The sequence below is a fragment of the Pangasianodon hypophthalmus genome, chromosome 8 (assembly GCF_027358585.1).
Source record: "Pangasianodon hypophthalmus isolate fPanHyp1 chromosome 8, fPanHyp1.pri, whole genome shotgun sequence".
Taxonomy (NCBI): Eukaryota; Metazoa; Chordata; class Actinopteri; order Siluriformes; family Pangasiidae; genus Pangasianodon; species Pangasianodon hypophthalmus.
Genome location: NC_069717.1, coordinates 25,185,447 through 25,207,066, shown reverse-complemented (window position 1 = coordinate 25,207,066; position 21,620 = coordinate 25,185,447). Strand labels below are relative to the sequence as shown.

Below are 21,620 nucleotides of genomic sequence, written 5' to 3'. Positions count from 1 at the left end.
GGAGTGGGGTCAGTTGTAACTTTTTTCACATTTTTGCGTAAATCTTATGAGTAAAATATTCTTAACCGACAAGACTGCAGACAAGGCTTGATGAGAAGAGAGACCATCGATGGGAAGAAAACTGCTAAGGTGTTGTGTGGTCCTGATTCTAATGGAGTGGTACCATTTATCTGAGGGTTGTTTCTGAATCAGATAGTTCCCCGGTTGTGTTGGGTCCATACTACCATGGCAGCTGAAAAAAGTCAATTTTCACACCATTTTCATGGTAATATCGGAAGATGCGTATAAAATTTAACTAAAGGACCAAAATGATACAATGGTATGGTTGTAAAATGGTGTGGGGTCAGTTGTAACATGTCTCAGGTCATTAAGTCTGTTGCAGAAATAAGCAAGGACGCAGGAAGTGAGGGAGCTGAGGGTGGAATAAATGTTTAGCACCACATGATGCACAAATATGTCAATCACAGCTGATACGCTTGGGTCTTTCTTTAAGTGGAATCTCTTGTATGCTGTTACTACTGACCCCCACACTGTCAACCATTTTGCTAGCTAACCAGCTTAGTGTTGTCAAATATAAGTAATGCTAACACATAGTCATCTAGCCGAGTCTATATAGTTCTCAGTTGCATACAAAATGATTAAATTATTATCAACCGTCAAAATATGACTTTTGGTGATCAGTTCTGCAAAACTGTGATTGAGTAGCTGTTCATTTGCTGGCAGGCATGTGTATGCTACTGAGCATGTGCAGATTGAGTGTCACCACTGTAGTTTATTGTTGATTGGAGCAAGTGATACTGTTACAACTGACCTCACTCTCCCCTATCTGCCAAATGACTAACTTTATTAGCTATATATTAATTTGATTTTAAAGGAATAGTTTGAAGAACAACTGTCAGTAAATTTTCCACCACAGAAGAGTCTTCAAGACAGACTTTGCACTTTGCAGTTTCTCCATAACATGACAAGCTGCATATTTTTTTTGTCTTATTAACTTCAAGAAGCTCCAGTGCAAAACTAAAGAAGCAAAAGTGCAACACCAAACATGTCTTGGGTACGTTTATTACATTTTGGGTAAACCTTTGGGAAAACCTTATTAATTATGGGAAAACCCTATTAATTAATCCTTATCTATGTAGCAAACTGTTCACCAAAACTTGGTAAAAAAAAAAAAAAAATCTGCATGAACATCTATGGGTTTGACCCATGATCATTATTGCTATTTCCTATTATTTTTCCATCATTGCCAATATTACTTACTTAATATTAGTATCTTAGTATCTTTCCCCAGTAAGTCCCCTAACTATGGCTTGTAATGAAAGGTTCACAGAAACAGAAGCAACATACATATAATTCAAGTCTGTGGCGCCCTCAAGTGGTTGTGTAGCACAGCTATTGTTTTTGTTGGGTCTGTAGATCAGTGGTTCTTAAAGTGAAGTATAACTGGAGGTTCTGTGATTTTGTTTTAATTTTGTTACAGTGCCAGAAAACACAGTTATCAAATATGTTATTCCTACATTCTTACATTTATTAACTCATTTCTCTGGTCACCTGTATTAAACGGGTATAATGCAAACCTCAGTGACTCTTAAACAAGTAAGTCTATAATGTCAACATGTTCATGAATAAAAAAAGCTCTGAGGCTCTAATAAATAACCAGAATATTACTGCACATATTTAATTAATTTTGAAATAGTTAAAGGGGTCAATAGCTGCAAAAATGTTGAGAACCCTGTTTTATATAACATTCCCCTAGCAGCAATAGCCATCACAAATAATTTAATTAATATTGATATATACTATATAAAGTGTCTTGCACAAGTATTCACCCCCTTGAACTTTTCCACATTTTGTAGTGTTACAACATGGAACTGAAATGGACTTATATGTCATGAATCTGCACAAAAAAAAGTCCATAATAAAGAAGGGGGCATCAATAGTTTTCAAAAAGCATGGTGGTGTTAGCATCATGTTCTGAGTTTCCGCTTGGCTTCTTTGCTGCTTCTCTGACTAGTGCCCTCTTTACCCACTGAATTTTGGTGGACAGCCTTATTTAAGACATATTCTTTCCATTTTTAATAATTGATCTAATGGGACTCTGTGGGCTGTTCAAAATTTGGGATTTTTTTTTTAAACCAAACCTGAACTTTGCCTTGGACATGTTTTGTCTGAGATCATATGACGCCAAAGAAGATATTTCTACAATACACATGTATTGTTTGCCCACAAACCTAAAAAAAAAAATTTGGTTTTAAATAATAATAATTAATAATATTAATAATGTTATTGATAATAATTGGTTTTAAATAATATTCTTTATATATTTGTTTAATATTAATAAACAAATTCATACTACATTTATTTTTTATTCTAATTATTGCATTAAAATAACATTTTAATTTATAAAAAATATACACTTAACACTGAAAGTGAAAAAGCATTAAAATTTTAGAATTTAAGATATATAAAATTAGAATTCAAAATATAAAATTTTGCTACTTTCAGTGAGTTTGTAATTATTAAAAAAAATTAATTTTAATATCACAATATCCACCATATCTCAGAAAACATATTGACATAATTTATCACAATATTGATATTGTATCGTCATATCACCTAGCCATAGTTGTGTTCATGCTGCCTTCAATTAAATATCACCTTACAGCATCCATACAAACTTCGAATTACAAAATAAATACTCATGAAAAACTCAGTGAGGAACACATTTAATCACGTAACTTTATTTCAGCTCCAGTGTTACAAACTGTAGCAGCATTTTCACAAATCAAGCTTTTTTTGCATGTTATTTTTTCCAATGCTTGGTATCTTTAGTACTCTAAATGGCACTCTGTGTTCAAAATCCTTCCGGTATTGTGCATGAAGAAAGCAGCTGTATTAGATTCTTCAGATTCTTCAAACCAAACCGAGGAGGAAGAAGATATGGAATGAGCAGAGAGCCAGAAGGGAATCACAATGGAAAATATGAGAAGGACCTAAAGCAATAAAACCTTTGCAAGAAAAAGGTTTTGCGCGTCTATCAAGATATTCAATCTCAGGCTATGCTGCAAGACTCTGCGTACAAGATTCGAAAAAGCAGGTTATAATAGAGCATCTGTGCATCTAATACAAGCTTAAGCTGACAAATAAAACACAACTAAAACAGCAATTAAAGGTTCCTCTTTAAGGAAACTATTCCTAATGAACTCATTCCTTAAGCTGATAACATTAACATCACTATTAAATCTGTTTTTAGACATTTATCTCTAAATCTTTGGGTCTTTCATTACTGTACAAAGGCATTAGCTATGTTTACATGCAGCCTAACAATCTGTTAATAATCCAGTAAAGACAGCTCAATCAGAATAAAGGCCAATCTGAATAAAACTGTGAAAGAAGTGGGTAATTCATTAAAATAAGAAGAGTAACAAGAATATTAGCAATGTAAACCTTGGCGTCTGATTTATTTCAGTATTTCTTTGATTTTCAGTAATTTCAGAGTCAGTTTGTACGTGCATCACAGTGTGCTCCTGATGGTTAAAAAAAAAAAAAAGGTCCCATGAGAAAACACGGTTCATATTACTGGTGTTACTCTTCAATTGCCCGAAAATAAAGTATGCTCAGCTTTGTGTAGACTGTTCGCTAGGCATTCAGTGAGGATACAGCACATGCACACAGTAAAAAAGGGGGAAAAACTTTGATAAAAGTTGAGCAAAAGCAATTTATCACCTTTACTCAAATGCTCTCTGGGCGATGATCAAAATATTTTCATTCATTCTATCAGCATTATTTCTAAAAGTTCACTGACTTACAGCTGAACTGCTAATGTCCAAATCTCTTAGACCTAAGGTTCTCAAATTTTTTTGCAGCCAGGAACTCCCCCCCTTTTCCCCTGCCATTTTTTCCTAATTTGGTCACCTGCTTATTCCCGACCGCCATCCAGCTCTCCCCTATCATACAACAGCTATCAACCAGGGAAAATTAAAGCTAACACATGCTTCTTCCAAGACTCAGCCAACCGAATCTTTTCAAACTGCTGCTCAAGCTGCGTCACAGGGCAGCGTAAGACAGTCAGAAGAAAGCGCTATCTACCCTCTTCCACATACATGCGCTCCCAGATGCCCATGATTGGCTAGTGTCGCTGTAATTGACAGTGGGACAGTGCTACGCCAGCACAACTACCCAAAGAGAATGGCCAATTTTGCTCCACTGATGGATGGCTGTGGCAATCTCCCTTTAACTGCAAAATAAATGTCACGGACCCCCAGTGTCCAAACATTTTCTGGCTGCTTATTGGAGCCTTCAAGTTTTTTATTACCAAAATGTCCACCAAACAGATTACATTAGGTCCAGTCTGACATTATTTATAGGATGTGCGCATTTCCTTTCTCCTGAATGTTTGGCAAATATCAAATTCTGAGCAACTTTACTGCAGTCCTAAACTCTTCCACTCACTGTGTTTTGCTATCTCTGTTGAATTCGGATGAATTTGGATTTGATGATCTGAATTCGGATTGGTCTAAGTCTTTGCATGTAAACATAGCCAGTGTTATAGGTGTAAATGGTTTCAACACTACATGAGACAGTGAAACATAAAACCAATAAACATTTAATCAAAAACAGACAAACAAATAACTTGTGGATCCAAAATTTTAGTGGAATTTAAAGGAATGTCCATCACTTCCAGAGAGAAGGGAAAATAAAGAGTCATGAAAGAATGTAAAGCAACAAATAAAGTACCTTCCGCTAAATAAGAAGGTCTATATTGGCAAAGTTACATAATAAATCAGCTTCACACACAAATTAACAAAAAGATCCCTGTTTGTAACCCATAGTTAGTATGGGATAAAGCTGCATAGATCATAAAAGCACAAGATTCCGATTGTCCACAAGTTAAATAAAATCATGATGTGCTAAAAATGTTCCATTTTGTTTTGTTTCGTTTCCTACAAGATTAGTTTAAGAATTACTCAATATGTACACCCGAAATGTTGATTAAGGAAATATAAAAACATGAGATGTGTAGGCCTACATTTGGTGAGTGTTAGGTTGTTGGTCCGACACCGGGACCAGCATACACACGTGCTCTAAAATAAGAGCTAAAAATTGGAGACAAAAAGGTGGCACCCCTTTGTCATATAATACATTGTTTACAATACAATTCCAAGATCTTTACACTGTTGTGCGTGATTTCAGTGCCAAGCACTTGATGCTCAAAGACAAGCCAAACTCGAGTCGAAACAGTTTGCTGCCCATTAACAGCTTTTGTACCTTCTTAAGGAGTGTGAGTTATGCAAACTTTCAAGGCTTGTGCATCCGCAGGTTACTAAATGCACATACAAGTTTAGGTTTATAATACAAAAAGGAACTCGCAAGGCCACTTACAGGAGAGACGGATACAGATATGTAGCTAGCAGTGAAACTATACTGTGTAACTTGAGTAAACCGAATATCATATTTTAAAAAAATGAAAAGAGCGTTAAAAAAAACATGGTCCCAGATTTGAAGAACGTGTTTATTTAGTCTAACACATTCGGAGGAAAGTACTATCTACCCTCTTCCACATACATGAGCTCAGAAATGCCCACGATTATATAGTTTTGCTGTAATTGTCAGCATTTAGAGCCAATTTGTGCGTTAATATGCAAAGCTCATTCCATTTGAGTCTTGTCTGTGTATGTTGCGTTCATTTGGAAAATGGAAAAAATGGAATGGAAAAAAAAGATACGCAACTGAGATTTTCAAAACAGTGTTTGACTTTAAAACAAAAAAAAAATTGCAAATAAACTCCGGTATTTCTCCTTTGCTTGTTTATCATCATTTCAGAGTCATTTCTGAGGCTAAATAAGAATCAACGATCTTGAATGACTCAGATGTGTAACAGCTATTACTGGGAAGTCAGCAGCAAGAAGGTTAATTTAAAGATTGCTGTTAGTGCCTGATGTACTGCTGATATAGATCACTATATGCTCGTTACATGCTTTTTAAGAGGACGGTAAAGCAGGACGAGATGGCACCTGAAAACATCAGCAGGATTTTCCAGGTGCTGCAATTTAAGAGTATTTTAATTACCCAAATTTTATATGTGCTTATTCTGATCCCATTTTTTATCATTAATAGAATAAGGCTCCAGAGTACACATCTTAACCAGAGAAAAGAGCATGTAGATTAGCATACTTGTATTTCTAGGTTGACTCTTTTCACACTGAAATGTACAAAAGTGGCAATTTGTTCAGATTTGTATTATTTCATGAATAGAATTTTTTTTAAAAACATTTTCATGAACATAGGACTTCTAGACTTTGTGTGGTGAAATAAGTTGCAACAATTAAAGACCGGACAATATTTTGTTTTAAAAATAATTTTAGGAAAAAAAAAAATTCTTTTTGTTTTTCTATTAAAAAAAAACAAAAAAATAACAAAACACTGTTTCATTGTTTTCTCATTTTCATTTTGAAATTTAAAAAATAAATAAATAAACGCAACAGACAGACCCAACGCCAGCTGTCAGTGTTGTTTGTTTTTTTTGTTTTTTTAAATAAGATGGGCTTGTATCATTTTTAATCTTGTAATATTTTTATAATGGTACACATGCATCACCTATTGGGCGGGATTTTGGTTTTCGAATGTGACTTGGAAAGCCCGATACATTTACACTTTTATAATATGTGGATAGAATGTCTCTCAGATCTCCTGAATTGGTTTGTGCGATCAGATTTAAATCTGGTTGCATTTACACTTTTATGTCAGTAAACTCCATCCAGATATAACTGTATTACTCAAGATGCATGAAATGACCAAATGTTGACCAAAATGGGGCTTTAGAGAGCAGATAGCCTCCCACTTCCCTTCTCTGGTTACCAGCAGCCAAACAGAGCAAACCTGGGGGCAGAAACCCAGCTGTAACTGGCTGTGGCAAATGATGAAAAATCGGAGGAGGCGGGGCTTATAGGACCTTTAATTAAACAATATGTGAAAATGCACTTAGATTATTGCGCAAGTTTGTAAGTAAATTTTACTAGATATCATCATTATTACTTAAGTGTTTTGCTAAAATATTTTTATCAGCCAGCTGCTTATCTGTAATATTAAAGCCTCTTGCTGTAGCTGTCAGTAGTTCACCAAGTTTAAGCTACAAGGTCTCCAAATGTCAGGAGTGACTAAAATACAGTCCACTAATGGTGGAAAAGGTCTGCAGTTGAAGCAAATGCATGAAGTAAAGGCAGTGTTCGCCAATGAAGAGCACTTGTATAAAATCATAGCTGGTCAAAACAAAGACCTACAGGACTTTCATCATCCCGAGAAGCTAAAAAAAAAAAAGAAACGTACAAATTTCCTACATATAACTCGAAACGCACAGATAGAGGTAAACGTGCCTGTCTGCTGTCACCCAGGAAAACATATGGAATGGAAGTATGGAAATCTGGGTCTGATTCCAAAGGCCCGCTGTGGCACCGACCACTCAACACCAATACAGAGCATGATCCGTTTAGCAATTCAGTAATAAAACAATTTCGTTATGATAAAGATAACGATTCAGGCCCTAGGTGCTGGTGTTAAATGACAGGAGATATAAGATCACTCCTTCTTTCTATTCTATATTTGTGCGTATTTAGCAGTGGCTATTAATTTGCCTACATAAATTTTCCTGCTTGTAACAGCAAAAACGCCTTCCAATAAATAAAGTAGTTTAAACGGAACCAAAAACGTGATCACAAACATACGTCTTTGTCTACACTATTAAAGTGTGGTGGAGACAAAAACGCTGTGACGGACAACGGCTCCTCTGTGATTAGTGCTGATTTGGTCCAGAAGTTCCTTCCGAGCTCTTCATGTTTGACTCGTCCTGTCCCGTCCCAAGCTGCTCTCTTCATCCCGGGTCAGGAAGTACTTGAAGGACTCGTAGACGGACCAGGCGATGGCAGTTGAAGGCATCTGGTAAATGACGCGTGCTTGCATACCCTTAAAGAAGGCAGGCAAGCCTCCCAGCCTGTAGACTGTCCTGAAGGCATTGGCCATGCCTGAAAGATGGCCGCTGATGCGAGCCGAATTTAACGCCACGTCCTCCTGCGTGTTCAGCAGCGTCTTGCACACATCGAGCGGTGTGGTGAGTGCGGCTGACACGGCGCCCGCTGCGGCGCCCGACACCATGTGCGTTCCCGGCCAGTACTGGCGCTGTGGGTTGAGCCGCTCCTGCATCAGCTCGTACGTGATAAAGTGCAGAGCCTGGAATGGGATGTTCATGGTGAGCTGCGTGCTGTAGCTGCGGTAGAAGGCGGCCAAGCCCTCTTTACGACTAACTGTCAGCACGCAGTCACACAGGCCTCGGTACGGCGAGTTATACATCTGCATGCGCTGCTTCACCACTAAAAGAGGAGAGAAATTAGGCAAGGCTCACCCACTAGTTAACCAGCCTGAGTATCACATACTATTACATAGCAAGCAGTATTACACAATGCCAGTATTAAATCCCTGTGAGAGTGAATAGGTGGCCACAAAAATGCACTCAGACACAGAATATGATAACATAATAACTGAAACAGTGCTGTGTTACCTTCAGCAGGGTTCATGACTGCATCATGGAGCAGGGTGGCGACGCTTCCCGCCAGGCCTGCGAGGAAAAAGGAGCAAACCCAGACACTTTATGTTACATCTCTTCTCCACACTTCCTGCACAGTAAGGACCAGTGATGTCTTCACTCATACGCACCGTTGGCGATGTGGCTGTTGCCGCCGTTCTGAATGACGTTGCTGAGGCTGCGCTTGATCTGCTCGTAGCACGCAAAGTAGAGCGCGTGGGCCGGCCCCGCCCCCAACACCGTGATGTTGAGGCCTCTGAGGGGCCGCAGGAGGCCCTCGGTTGTTACGATTTGTTTCAGAGCCCCATACACACTGCGGTACTGAGCCTTCGGGTCTGGCTGTAAACTCTGCATACGCGTCTGAGGGGAGGACGAAAAACGATAAGCTCTTAAAAATGTGCTTAAAAATTACAGACTGTGATAAGTTCAAGTCATTGTATCTGCTTTGTGACATTACAAACTGAGCTCTGGATCGAATCCGTGAATCACTTTTTTACTGAAATACTGACAAAAATGTGAACATAGAAAAACATGAACACTGTATAATCACGCCGTATAGCCAGAATCAGACATGTTTTTTAACATGTGGTAACTTGTATGGCGGACACAGTCGATAAAAGTCCCAAAAAAAAAAAAAAAAAAAAAAAAAAAAAAAAAAAAAGATTTGGTGAAGCTTTCTAACAGAGGCTGTTTATATAACATTTAAGATTTATATTTAACATTGCCTCTTGACCACATTTAATTGTGATGCTGAATGCTAAATATAAACAAACACACAAAAATACGCCACTCAGGCATGCAACAAGCGACTGTTAAAACATGATCGAGCTTGTGAGTCAACCAAAAAAAATAATATCTAAAATTATCCAATCTAGCTTCAGTTAATTACGTTTAATCATTTTAATCATGACTTAAATATGATTAACTGCAAGCCTGAGCCTGTTTTACACTCTTACGCTACGGTACGTGAGCTGAGGCTAAGAAACTAGTTTGTTTTAGGATTATTGTGTATATCCAGGCATGACTGTCCGAAACGGCAGCTGAAACACAGCAGCTAAAACACACTCATCACAGAAGACAGCCGCAGTGGGTTTAAGAATAATCCTCTGTTTTCTTTGTGCAATTCATACAATTACAGTAAACATGGCACGAAGTGTGACAGGGCGAAGGCCTCCTCCTCCTCGCTGCTGTAATTACACACTAAATATCACAGGGAGATTACAACTTCTTTGCAGCAAGATTAGCAGAATGTACATGCACTAGTTTTTCTTCCTTCTCAACCCCTCGAGTCCTCTGCAGTGAGGAAGCGAGGAAGGGTGGGTGTGTGTGTGTGTGTGTGTGTCATTTTTCATTTAAGAAAAAACACTAAAATGCATAAACCTTGTTTCCTGACCCAGCCTGGAACATGGGCAAGATGTTTGTGTGTGTGCATACATGTGTGGTTGTGCATGAATGTGCGTGTGCGTGTGTGTGTGTGTGTGTGTGCATAAGTGTGTCTATGCATGTGATAGTGATCTGTAGCAGAGTCAACTACCAGTTTTCAATTAATGATTAATGCCATCTCGACTCTACGCCCCTGAAATGCGACTTCTCTAATCTGCATCCAAAATGCTAACAACAATATTTTTACTTTAGCACTATAAATATTTAGCGCCTCACCTTATTAACCCTGACCGGTTTGTCCTGCAGGCCTTGGACTGATCTGTGTTTTTGGTTGGTTAATCCTGATCCTGACTGGCCGGGTGTAGTCCACTCTAAATTCATTAGTGTGCGCACATGACCGATAATCTCTTCAGAATCAGCAGCACAGATATGTGGAAACACTGACGAGCCAAACAAAATAAAGTCTTGTGCTAAGCCTCATATAACTCTCCTGCTATCACATATAAAACAAAAGCTCTAATCAGACTTGAATGCTATCTTTCAACATCCTGACTATGTTTTGAGGGAACTAAAACAACATACATTAGCACTTTTTACTGAATAAAAAGCACTTTTTCGCACATATTCTGTTGGACCCAGGAGCTACGAGGCCTACCAGGAAATGACTGTCTGACTAATATTTAAAAAACTTGACTAGGCACATGTGTGACGGTCTGGGAAAACCCGTCAGAAGTTCCAACAGCTGAATTCTGGAAAACAGACAAAAACGGCAAATCGGGTTTTGACCAATATTGTGTTTTCCTGCCAGTGATACACCGTGACATCTCTAATTTACAAAAACGTAATTATATTTGATCAAAGTGAGGAGGAAATGATCTCGCCTTGGCAAGTGGTGGCAAAGATCATGTTGTATAAGGAACCAGTTGAACAAATGCATCAAGAAAAACAACCAGTTTGTCTAACGATGTTTAAAACCTCGCTACCTCGCTAAGTATGACTTTATCATGATTTGATCAGGTTTTTGGATAGTTACGTGCCTAATCAGTTCAGCAGTCACACATCATCATCAAAACAGAGAAGAGCGCTTACACGCACAGATTTAAAAATGTTTAATAATCTAATAAAAAGACATTTTTGAAGAAATTTGGCTGACAGAATACAACTGAACACATGAATCAGCCATTATTTCCCACTGATGTGAGCGTGAACAGAGATCAGAGGAGTGACAAATGCAGATGAGGCTCATGTTCAAATGCTGGGAGTGATTTTTACCTCAAGTGATGAGACAGAGAGGGATGTGGATGATGCTGATAATCAAAGTGAGAACTCATTTCTCATTGTAAGCTTATAATTCTTTAAAACGTGCCAGTAATGTTGTCTTTCCATAAGTAGTGTAGGTTATCAAGACTCGAGACTGCTATGGCTTTATTTGTGGTTGAAATACATACAGAAGAGAAACAGATTTCAGTTCAGAAAAGTAGTTTTCTGAACTACATATTGTGGAAAATGTCAAGTTTCACCTTGTGAAGGTTTTTCCAAGGCTGGCTCACATATAGACTGATTTCAGTTCAGAAAAGTAGTTTTCTGAACTACATATTGTGGAAAATGTCAAGTTTGACCTTGTGAAGGTTTTTCCAAGGCTGTCACACATGTAGACTGTTTACAGTAAAGAGTAAAGCACAGAAAGAGTTAGCATACAATCTACTAGTACAGAGGTCAGAGACTTGATAATATAGTAGATGTATACGTTTGTGTGTGTGCGCGCGCCAGTGCCCTAACCAGCTGTACAGTGCCGTCCTTCATGTGTAAGAAAGTGACTGAACACTGGGCCGTATACCTCTGGTCCAGTGAGATAAGAGCACACGCCCTGCCACTCCTCCCAGCTCTCCCACAAGCTGATTAGCATTGACTGATCATGAGTTCAAGTCCCAGTGACGCCACAGCCATCTGTGGCCGGGAGTCAAGAAAGCAAAACTGGTCATGGGAGGAATAGTATTACTCTCTCTCCCCTGTCAATCACAGTGACACTAGCCAATTGTAGGCATCTGTGAGCTGATGTATGCGGAAGAGGGCGGATAGTGCTTTCCTCTGATTGTGTTACGCTGCCCTGTGATGCAGCAGGTCGAAAAGGTGCAGGGGTTAGATTCAATTTGAATGAAGCAATTTGAACGATGCAGAGGTTCGATTCACATGTCTCAGAGAAAGCATGTGTTTGTTAGCCCCAACAGGTTGCTGCTGTAGGATAGATGTGGGACTTGATGAGATGAAAAAGGGGGCAGGAGTAGGCGTTCAGCATCATATAAAGCCTCTAACAATCATCCGGTCAAATCCCTGTGTTCGAATACAGATAAAATACTGTACTGTATCCTGAAATGCTTTTCTGCTGTCTTTAATTACAGCCATGGTAGTAAAATATATGCAAAACAAATGTCTATGTTTAAAAAAAAAAAAAAAAAAAAAAAAAAAAAAAAAAAAAAAAAAAAAAAAAAAAAAAAAAAAAAAAAAAAAGGCACAACTGAACCAATATAATCATATAACAGTCAATTATCGCTGTTAGTATGTGTCTGATGTTGGCTAGATTAGATAAGAATAACCATTACAAAGGCATCATACTTTAAACAGCATTACTGAGTGTGCTATGTCTCGCTTATGGGACCTGTGGGACGCTATTACTCAATTACTCACTGTGCACAAAGGTTACACTGAAAACTTCAGGCCCACACACTTTTACACACACACACAATAGCATTACCCAACTCCTGATTATTTCCGTCACGTTAGAAATTCCAGTTGCATCGCTCTGGACTTTTACTATTAGCGGAAGTGCTGTCATTCGCTTACAACACACTGTGTTTGTCTTGGCAAGCGTCAGAGCACTGACGTACCTGCCAACATAAAAAAAAAAAAAAAAAAAAAAAATCTAAAGTGGGAAGAGCTTGTAACACGTTCAGCACACTTCTTGAATGAAACTCTGTGCTGTTTTCCGTGTTCCTCTTCAGTTGTTAGGAGAGTGGCACACATGCACATACACACGCACCCAGCTCCCAGTCTCCTTCACACACATATTTCAGTATCTTTTTTTTCCCCCAAAGTGGCTTATGTTCCAACTGACACATCCTGCTAGTCACTAGCGTTAGTATAATATTAACAAAACTTTAACCGCAGTCGGTAAATATGTGAGCAAGTGAGCACTCCTAAAAGGCTTATTATATTCACTTATGAGAATTCATTTTAACAAATTTCAAACAAACTATGCTGCAGCCTTGCTCATAAAACAAAACACACACACACAAAAGACTTTGAGGGGGCATCTATTAGGAAAAAGATCTAAAACACAGCTGTGTGTGTTATGGATTAAGACAAGATGGTCGTGTATAGCCACGAGCAATAAGACAAAAATATCATATTGCGATACTTGAACGCATTATGATATGTTTGCTAACAAACTGCCAACTGAAGGTGAAATTTTAAGTTTAATGACAGTTATTTACAAACATATATTATTTAACAATGAAAAGCAAGGTAAATAAAATTATAAGTACAAAATAACACCTCACTAGCTGCTTCCAACTGTTATAAACACATCGCCAACATCTCCGAAAAGCGTACAGAGACAAATTAACATGACATCAAGGAGTGAAACACTTTGGGGAGTGTTGTTATATGAAAATAATCAACGACAGGGCGATGTAATGTGGCCCAATGCAAGAAGTTGATTATTTTCCAATAACAGCACATCCTGAAGTATTTTACTCCCCCTATACCACAGCAATGTGCCACCAATTACATTTCATTAATTAAATAATACAATTGTATTCATTTATAGGTATATTTAATGTTGTGGAATGTCTTGAGGTTAGTTCCTCCATGTGGACAAATTTCCCATGTCAGACAAATTAAAGTTACAGCTTTACGTCTGACTGCTACAACGGCTAACACTGGAGACTCCTTCAAAAAATGCTAAATAAACATCTCACAGTAACCTCCTCTGCTCCACCTGGCTAACTCATTGTACATAACGGTTTGGTGGACTTTTTTAAATGAATGGGGTTATCAGTTTTACACAGTGTCATGACTGTTGTGTGCTAACACACTGCCCAGCGACATCAATGGCAAGAGTCGTGGTTTCGATGGATCGCAAAATAGCCTTGGAATCCTTGCTATGTTAACAGATAAAAGCTGTTTCCTGGTGTTTACTCGTTCCTTTCTATTTCCAATGTCTTATTCTTAGTTTTATTGCAACTAAGACCTTTCACTCGCCTTTTATACTTTTTAAGCTTGTGTAAACTGCCTCACTGTCTTGTATTCATCATCGTCTATTGTTTATCAGTATTTCTGTGCAACTACACAGTCTATATAGGATGCATGAATTAGATGTAGGTCTTTTGTTGATTCGCACTTTGACACATACACGTAGACATTACGAAATTACAGCCCACTTCCTTCCAGATGAAGTCCAAACCTGCTCGGTTTGTCAAGCAACTATCCGGGCTATGTGCTGTCCAGACACGTACTATGTGCTGGTCAAACCACACTTCGAGCGCATTCTGGCAGAGTCGAAGGAAACATTGACAATAGGCAATGAGAGCCGTGCTGAATAGCCCTCAGGCCTTATCAGACGGTACGTCATATCATTTCCAGACCATGCATTTTAACACTACTAGGGGTTGTGTGATGGCTTTCATTCCAGCAGCAGCTTTTGTTCATAGCCTTCACCTTTGCTTATCCAAAAGGCTCACAGGACTAACACTTCCCTGGTCCAAAACTTTGTTCACTGAGTTCGGCACATATATGAATGACCTGTTGTTTTAACGGCCTGAACTGAAGCAGGACTGAAGATTAGTGCTGACTTGGCACAGAATAACACCCTGGCATTTTCTCCATCACAAGACTACTGCTTAACATCCAGTGCAACAAATGAGGCTACATTTACAAAATATATATATATAAAAAACATATTCTACAGATTTGGTACATTCCAACCAGCATGTTTTATTAGGCATAACTACCATAATGCAGTTAAATAGTACATTTGATATCAAAAGTAGGAATGTAGCAAACCAAACTAAAACTACTAAAGCCAAAACTGATCCGAAACATTGGATTCGGATCTGACCTGATCCACTGATTTGTCTGTGAATGTGTGTTTTTTTGATTGACATGACACAAATCTGACACAGGACACGTCATGTGTCTGATATTTTACATAAACAAAACAAAAGTTTTCACTTGGTGAATAGCTATGTTTAAACTTCATGCGTGACACAGTGCTGCGATACACTGCAATGCTGTTCCAGTTGCGTGAGCTACTCGTTCCGAATCCCACCACCTGCTGCACTACACACATCAACCAAGGTGCAAGCTAGCTGACCCTAAAATAGCTTTACTGCTAGTTAGGTTAATAAGCGTGCACTCGTGACAGATGATCTTCTTCAGAATCAGAAACATGTGGATATGTGGAAATGCTGATGAAACCAAGCAAAATAAAGTCAAGCACAAACTTGTCATATAACTCTCCTGCTGGAACATGCAGTCACCTTGTGGTTAAACATATAAAATAAAGACGTTTGAAAAAACAACAACCCTTTGACGTTTGGAAAAAACGTTGCGCAACGACTTGTTGACACTTTGCCGCAGCCGCAAAACAGGATGTGCTACAGTGTAAAGTTTGTTATAAGAAGGTAATTATACGTTGTTAGCTACCACTTTTTAGCCAAGTCATTTAGGTTTCTGAACAAACAAAACATGGGACTGGACATCACATTGGAGATTTCTCTTGTCTGGTGGACTAGCTAATGAGTTTATCATTTGACCACCACCTGATTTGGCATAGATGTGCACAAGGAGTCACTCTCTCACAAAAAAAAAAAAAAAAAAAAAAGTTCAGTATCTGATCAGTATCAGGTTTTGGATGCTACTCAGCGCTCTGATATCGGTACTGTATTGAAAATGGAATTGGAGCATCTTATCCCTGTGCAGTAGGTATGGCTCTGTACAAATAAATAAACACTATTCAATCTGAATTTGATGTTATTCAGCAAGTCTTAAACCTTAGTTCCTAACTTCAACAAAATAGACATCATGTTAAAACTATACCGAATTTTCTGTTACACAATTGCACTCTTTGACCTGGAAGTACATAGTTACAGAGGGGAATTTTTTATAATCGCACTATGCTATCCGGTATCACTCTGATAAGGATGGGTTTCCTCCTGAGTCTGGTTCTTCTCAAGGTTTCTTCCTCATATTGTCTCAGGGAGTTTTTCCTTGCCACCAGCGCCTCTGGCTTGCTCATTAGGAATAAATTTATAAATGTAACATTTACATCCTGAATCTATATATTTCTGTAAAGCCGCTTTGTGACAATGTCCATTCTTAAAAGTGCTATACAGTTAAAATCGAGTTGAATTAATCCTAAGTTATTCTTCAGATGGTTATGCTGAGTGGCTTTGCAGTTGCAGTAAACAGCTAACAAGGTTTAGCTTAAACATAGCTACAAATCCTGTTTGGGTTTTTAGGGTCTTCAGTGACACGTCATACTGCTATAATGACACGTTATGAAGTGTTGGAGCTCGAACACATGTATAACATGAGTGTTTATCACTGAAAACTGACACTCCATGGACAAAAACCCCTTTGCTCACTAGCTAGTTTTCAGCTTACTCAACTTTCAGTGGTAATTCCTGCTATAAAATGCGCATGAGGAAAACTGGGAAAACCGGAAACGACCAGTTATCAGATTACAGCAGATACAGCTGGAGGACAGGAAACAACCTGAAGTGATTAATGACTTCAGGGTTGTTGTTTTGTTTTTTGTTTTTTTAGGTCATTAATGATAGGAAACTAATTTAATGTAAAACTTGACCATGGTCGGGCCTGTATTTATGTTTATATTTATTAATTATATTTTTTTGAGTTATGAGGTTCATTAAAACTCCGCAATGTAAACATGAAACGTTGTGAGGAGAAAATATACTGAACATTTAGTGTCTAAATTTTAACTTGTGTTCTACTTTGGTGTATTTTGTCCTTTATATAATGTCCAACTTTTTAGTGTTTGCTAAGTAACTGAGGAGAAGCTACTGAGCTAACAATTTAAAAACAACAACAACAAAACGCAGATTCCAGCTTTCCTTTTTTTCTGTAAAGAAATGTAATATAACTAGTGCTAAGTTAGCTAGCTTGCTGAGAGTAACTGAGCTGTCAGGGTACTTGAGCGCATGGCTGGCGCGCCACACACACACACACACACACACACCTTTAGCGAGCTAGCTGCTTTAGCGACAGCTGGCCCGCCTCCATGGGCCGAGTCCTAAACGCCCAGCACCGAGCGCACTAGGAAGGGCGTATCAGTGGATCAGGTTCTGGCCGGTGTTTGGCTGGAAGTGCGCCTGTGTAGGGACGATAGAGTCGATTCGGATTCAGCCATGTCTGCCTACTAGTTTGCAGGAGTAAGTTAGAGTTGCTGTGTGCACGTGAGCCTGAAACGCTGTTTTGTTTTGTTTTGTTTGTTTTTTACCTTAACGGAGTCCACCGGATACATGACCGTGTGCTCGAGCACTCCGGCCACTGCGCCGGCTGTCATGTGCGTGCTGAAGGACGCGTGCCGCGGCAAACTCTCATAACTGTCGGCCTCGGAGCACGCGCCACCGCCGCCGCCGCCGTCCCCTTCTGCTGCTCCGGCTTGTAGCTCCGACATCTCCAGACTCGCCACCACCGGCTCGGCGCGCAGCTCCATGCAGAGAGGAGCCTCCACTGCACCGTACACTGCTCCCGCGTGGTTTTCTTCCACCCTGACCCAGCCACAACACACACTCTCACTCTCACACACTCTCACACACACTCGCACCAACCCCCGGGATCAGCAGCGAGTCTGACTGGCGGACGCTACCGCCGCGTGCATCCGGAGTTACGGAACTGGCGTGACGTCATTTCGGTCAGCGACGACGTCGCGCCTAACTGAGCGAATGAAAAAAATGGGTTTAAAAAAGTGTAGCTTGAGGTGGAGCGAGTTCTCCACGGGACTGTGTGCAACTCAAAACAAGTGCCATGAATGAAACCCTGTTTTTTTCTTTCTTTTTTTTTTTTTTTTTTTAACTCATTTTCTTTACAGTGAAAGGAAACCTCGCGCGCTCGAATCTCTCGCGAGATTTCTATACGTTAACCGGAATTCATGTAACCATGGAAACAGATACTGTTGCCAAGCTGTAGGTTTATGGGATGTATGAACTTCTAGTTGAAAGCTTAGTTAGGTGAAACTCTTAAACTAAAAGTAGTTTAAAAGTAAAACTGATTAAACTAACGAAAATAAGGATGCTGAGTAAGTAAGTAAGATACTTTATTGTCATTGTATACAGTGTGGCAACTCTCAGAAAGCAACAGAGGACACTTAAACATTACATTTAAAATTAAAGAGATTAAAATATAAACAAACAAACAAATAAGTAGATAGATAGATATATCAGAATAGTGAAATACACACACACTATGAGTAACCACTTTATCCTTTATCCTGGTCAGGGTACAGTGGGTATGAGGCAGGAATATACCCTGGAGTATGGGCACCACACACACACACACACACACACACACACACACATATATATATTGACAAAGCCCATATCCACCTACTGGCATGTTTTTGGGAGGTGGGAGAAAACCGGAGAACCCAGAGGAAACCCACACGGACACGGGGAAAACATGCAAACCTTCTCACAGACAGTAACCTGAGCTCAGGATCGAAACAAGGAGCGTGGAGTTGTAAGGCAGCAACGCAGCATCCAAATCTGAAACAATCAAAATGATATTTCTGAATGTTGAATTTAATTCCCCTTGTTGTAAGGATTTTTTTTTTAGGTTTCTTGCTCTGTTCTGTTGTTCTTAATGTCTTGCTTCCATTGTGTTTTTTACTTTTGGTAATAGTGTCACTACATCAATGTCTTTTTATACGCCTTCTCCAGCTCTGTGAATGGTTTGTATTCCCCCCCCCCCAACCCCCACCCACTTAAAAAAAACAAACAAAAACTTTTCAATTTTATTTGTGTAGCTCTTTTTACCATAAACATTGTCACAAAGCAGCTGGATACAGTATTTCACGTTACTTTCATTTTGTGTAACTAAAAGTGTCTCTTGATGCATGCACAGGAAATCTGCCTAAGTCAGTTTTGAAATCTTTATGCAAGGACAAATTGAATTAAAATATTTTTTTCCTAAGCACATTTTTAACATTGTTGGCTGTGTTTGTTTGGGATGTTACTGCTTTTTACAGCCTGATTGCAGCTTTCTGGCAACATTTGTGTTCTGTTCTCTGAATGTTATGCAATTGTACTTCCTCTACCGGTATACACAGGAAAATAAATAATATCCTCACCACGGAACAGGCCTTTCAGCAAGACTGGGATTTTTTTTTTTTAAAAATGGCTACTTTTTAAAAACAAAACTTTGTGATGATTAACAATACAGTGGTAGATCTGCCTAGTGTCCTCTCTGCGTTTTAAAACTGTCATACGGATGATAGCTATCACTTGAATCATCACCATTCCTCCACAGGGTCTGACCCATGTTGGGTGTGTTGGGTGGAGCAGCAGGTCTGTTGAGGGTGGATCTGTAGATTAGAGGGGCTGTGCTCTCTTTATCAGGCTGCCTGACACTATTGGGAACAGCCTGTACCCTTTTCTGCATTGTTCTACAGACTCAACCCACAAGTTTACTCATGTTGCTTGGTTTTATTTGTGAACATGAACCCATAGCCCATCTCAGGCTCTGTATGGCCACAGTATCATTGTTACGCACACCTCGTTCAACAAGTTTCTGATCTCAGAATGAACTTGCTACTAATATTTTTGATGTAGTATAATGACTGGATAAAGAAAATACACTTTTAGTAACATTACAGCCTGTTAATCAACAATTCCAGATGTAGATTTGTAATAAAGTTTTTCCAAATTAAAGACAAAATGGATAAAAATTGTCCCATATTTGTTCCTGTGGTCCATTTCCCATCATACTTCACATGAATTAGCAGATCATATGATTTAGCTTAGAGAGACTAAACAAAGCAGTGCTTTGATGTTTCTGAAATGGCGATAGAAATCTGTTGACACAATGGTAGAGTGAGTACCGTCACCATCTCACAGCTCCAGGGTTCCTGTTTCGATCCTGAGCACAGGTTACTGTTTGGAGTTTCGCTTGTTCTCTCCGTGACCATGTGGGTTTTTTCTGGCTTCTTTGGTTTCCTACCACCTCCCAAAAACATTACAGTTAAAAAAAAAACGAAAATTGCCCCTAGGTGTGAATGAGTGTGTGAGTTTGCACGATTCCCTGTGATGGTCTGGCGTACTGTCCGGGGGTGTATTCCCGGGATAGACTCCGGATCCACCATGACTGGATCCTGTCCAGGATAAATTGCTTACTCAAGATGACTGAATGAATGAATGGATGAATGATGAAATCATTAGCAGCAGATTTTACCTCATTAATAAACAAATTACAAACATGGACTTGGTAGATGAATTAATCTGTGTGCCGTTTGAAATGTACTATTTAAAGAGCCAAAATATGGTGTCCCAGACTACGGGTGACAAACACAAGTGCTGGAGTTTAACTGCACAGCTTGGTACACCAATCAGCCAAGCACAAGCACATTAAATTAGGGTGTAAAGCCAGGAGGAAACTCTTCAGATGCAGCATCTCTAGTGCTAGGTGGCTGTCATGGATTCAGTTTGCTAGGGTAAATGATCTGAAACCCCAATCAAAGTATCGGTTCCCTGTGTGGCCTTTTGAATTTGCTACACAACCATTTTCATTTTACATTACATTTCATGCACTGAAACATTTTGTTTTTTTGCACACAGCAATTAATTGGAACATAGATTATGTAAGTGCAAATGAAAGTCAGTTCCATATATTTTCCCTATAAAACATTGTACATCTGCAGAAAGCTCTCAGTGAACTGAACAGACAAACATGAAGGTGGAACAAAGAGAGCCTCAGCATTCACTTAGCACCACCTAAACCGCAGCTACACACCAGCCACGTTCTCCTAATCCACTCTGAATGAACAAATCCTTTCTCGGTCATGGCAACGTCCCAAAAACCAGACCCAGCATACATATGCAAAGTTCTTTTCCTTAAAAAGAAATTAACCAAAGAAATTAAGTAATTTACCACTGTTGAGTAGCAAATTATCTACAAATGATAGGTGGAAAAAAGTTATATATTCAAAACATCCTAAAAGCGTTAGCATTTAGTCAAATATTTTCATTCTTATCCCACGCTTTTCTCGCTAAAATCCCTTACCTCAACAGAGATTTAATCTTAAGAACCTAAAGCATCTCCTTAAGTGCTTAAGCCATAATAGACTCCTTTAGAAGTCTGACTCTGTAGCTAATATTCCATTCAGCCTTTCTTTCTCTGCTTATCATTGTTTCTTTTATAATATTTTATTTAAAATATACTATTAATGTACTATTAATTGATTACCTTCATTTGTAAAAATGAATTATACCACAATGCTCGCTGAATTCTGGATTCTGATTGGTCAGAAGGTGATGCTCAACAATATTAAATGTACATATAAACTACAAAAGCATGACATGTGGTTCTTTAATAAATAAAAATGCAATTGCTGGAAATTGTTGTGGTATAAGGGGAATAAAACACT

The 21,620-nt window shown here is 38.9% G+C and overlaps 1 protein-coding gene across 1 annotated transcript; it reads right to left on the bottom strand.

The window, feature by feature from the left end:
* Positions 1-2,714: 2,714 nt before the first annotated feature.
* On the bottom strand, positions 2,715-17,878 carry slc25a37 (solute carrier family 25 member 37). The gene is made up of 4 exons (XM_026925488.3): positions 17,478-17,878; positions 8,707-8,935; positions 8,552-8,608; positions 2,715-8,363 (listed from the first exon to the last, which is right to left on the bottom strand). Exons 1-4 carry the CDS (start codon positions 17,694-17,696, stop codon positions 7,828-7,830), a joined length of 1,041 nt encoding a protein of 346 aa, XP_026781289.1. The 5' UTR covers positions 17,697-17,878; the 3' UTR covers positions 2,715-7,827.
* Between the last annotated feature and the right edge of the window lie 3,742 nt (positions 17,879-21,620).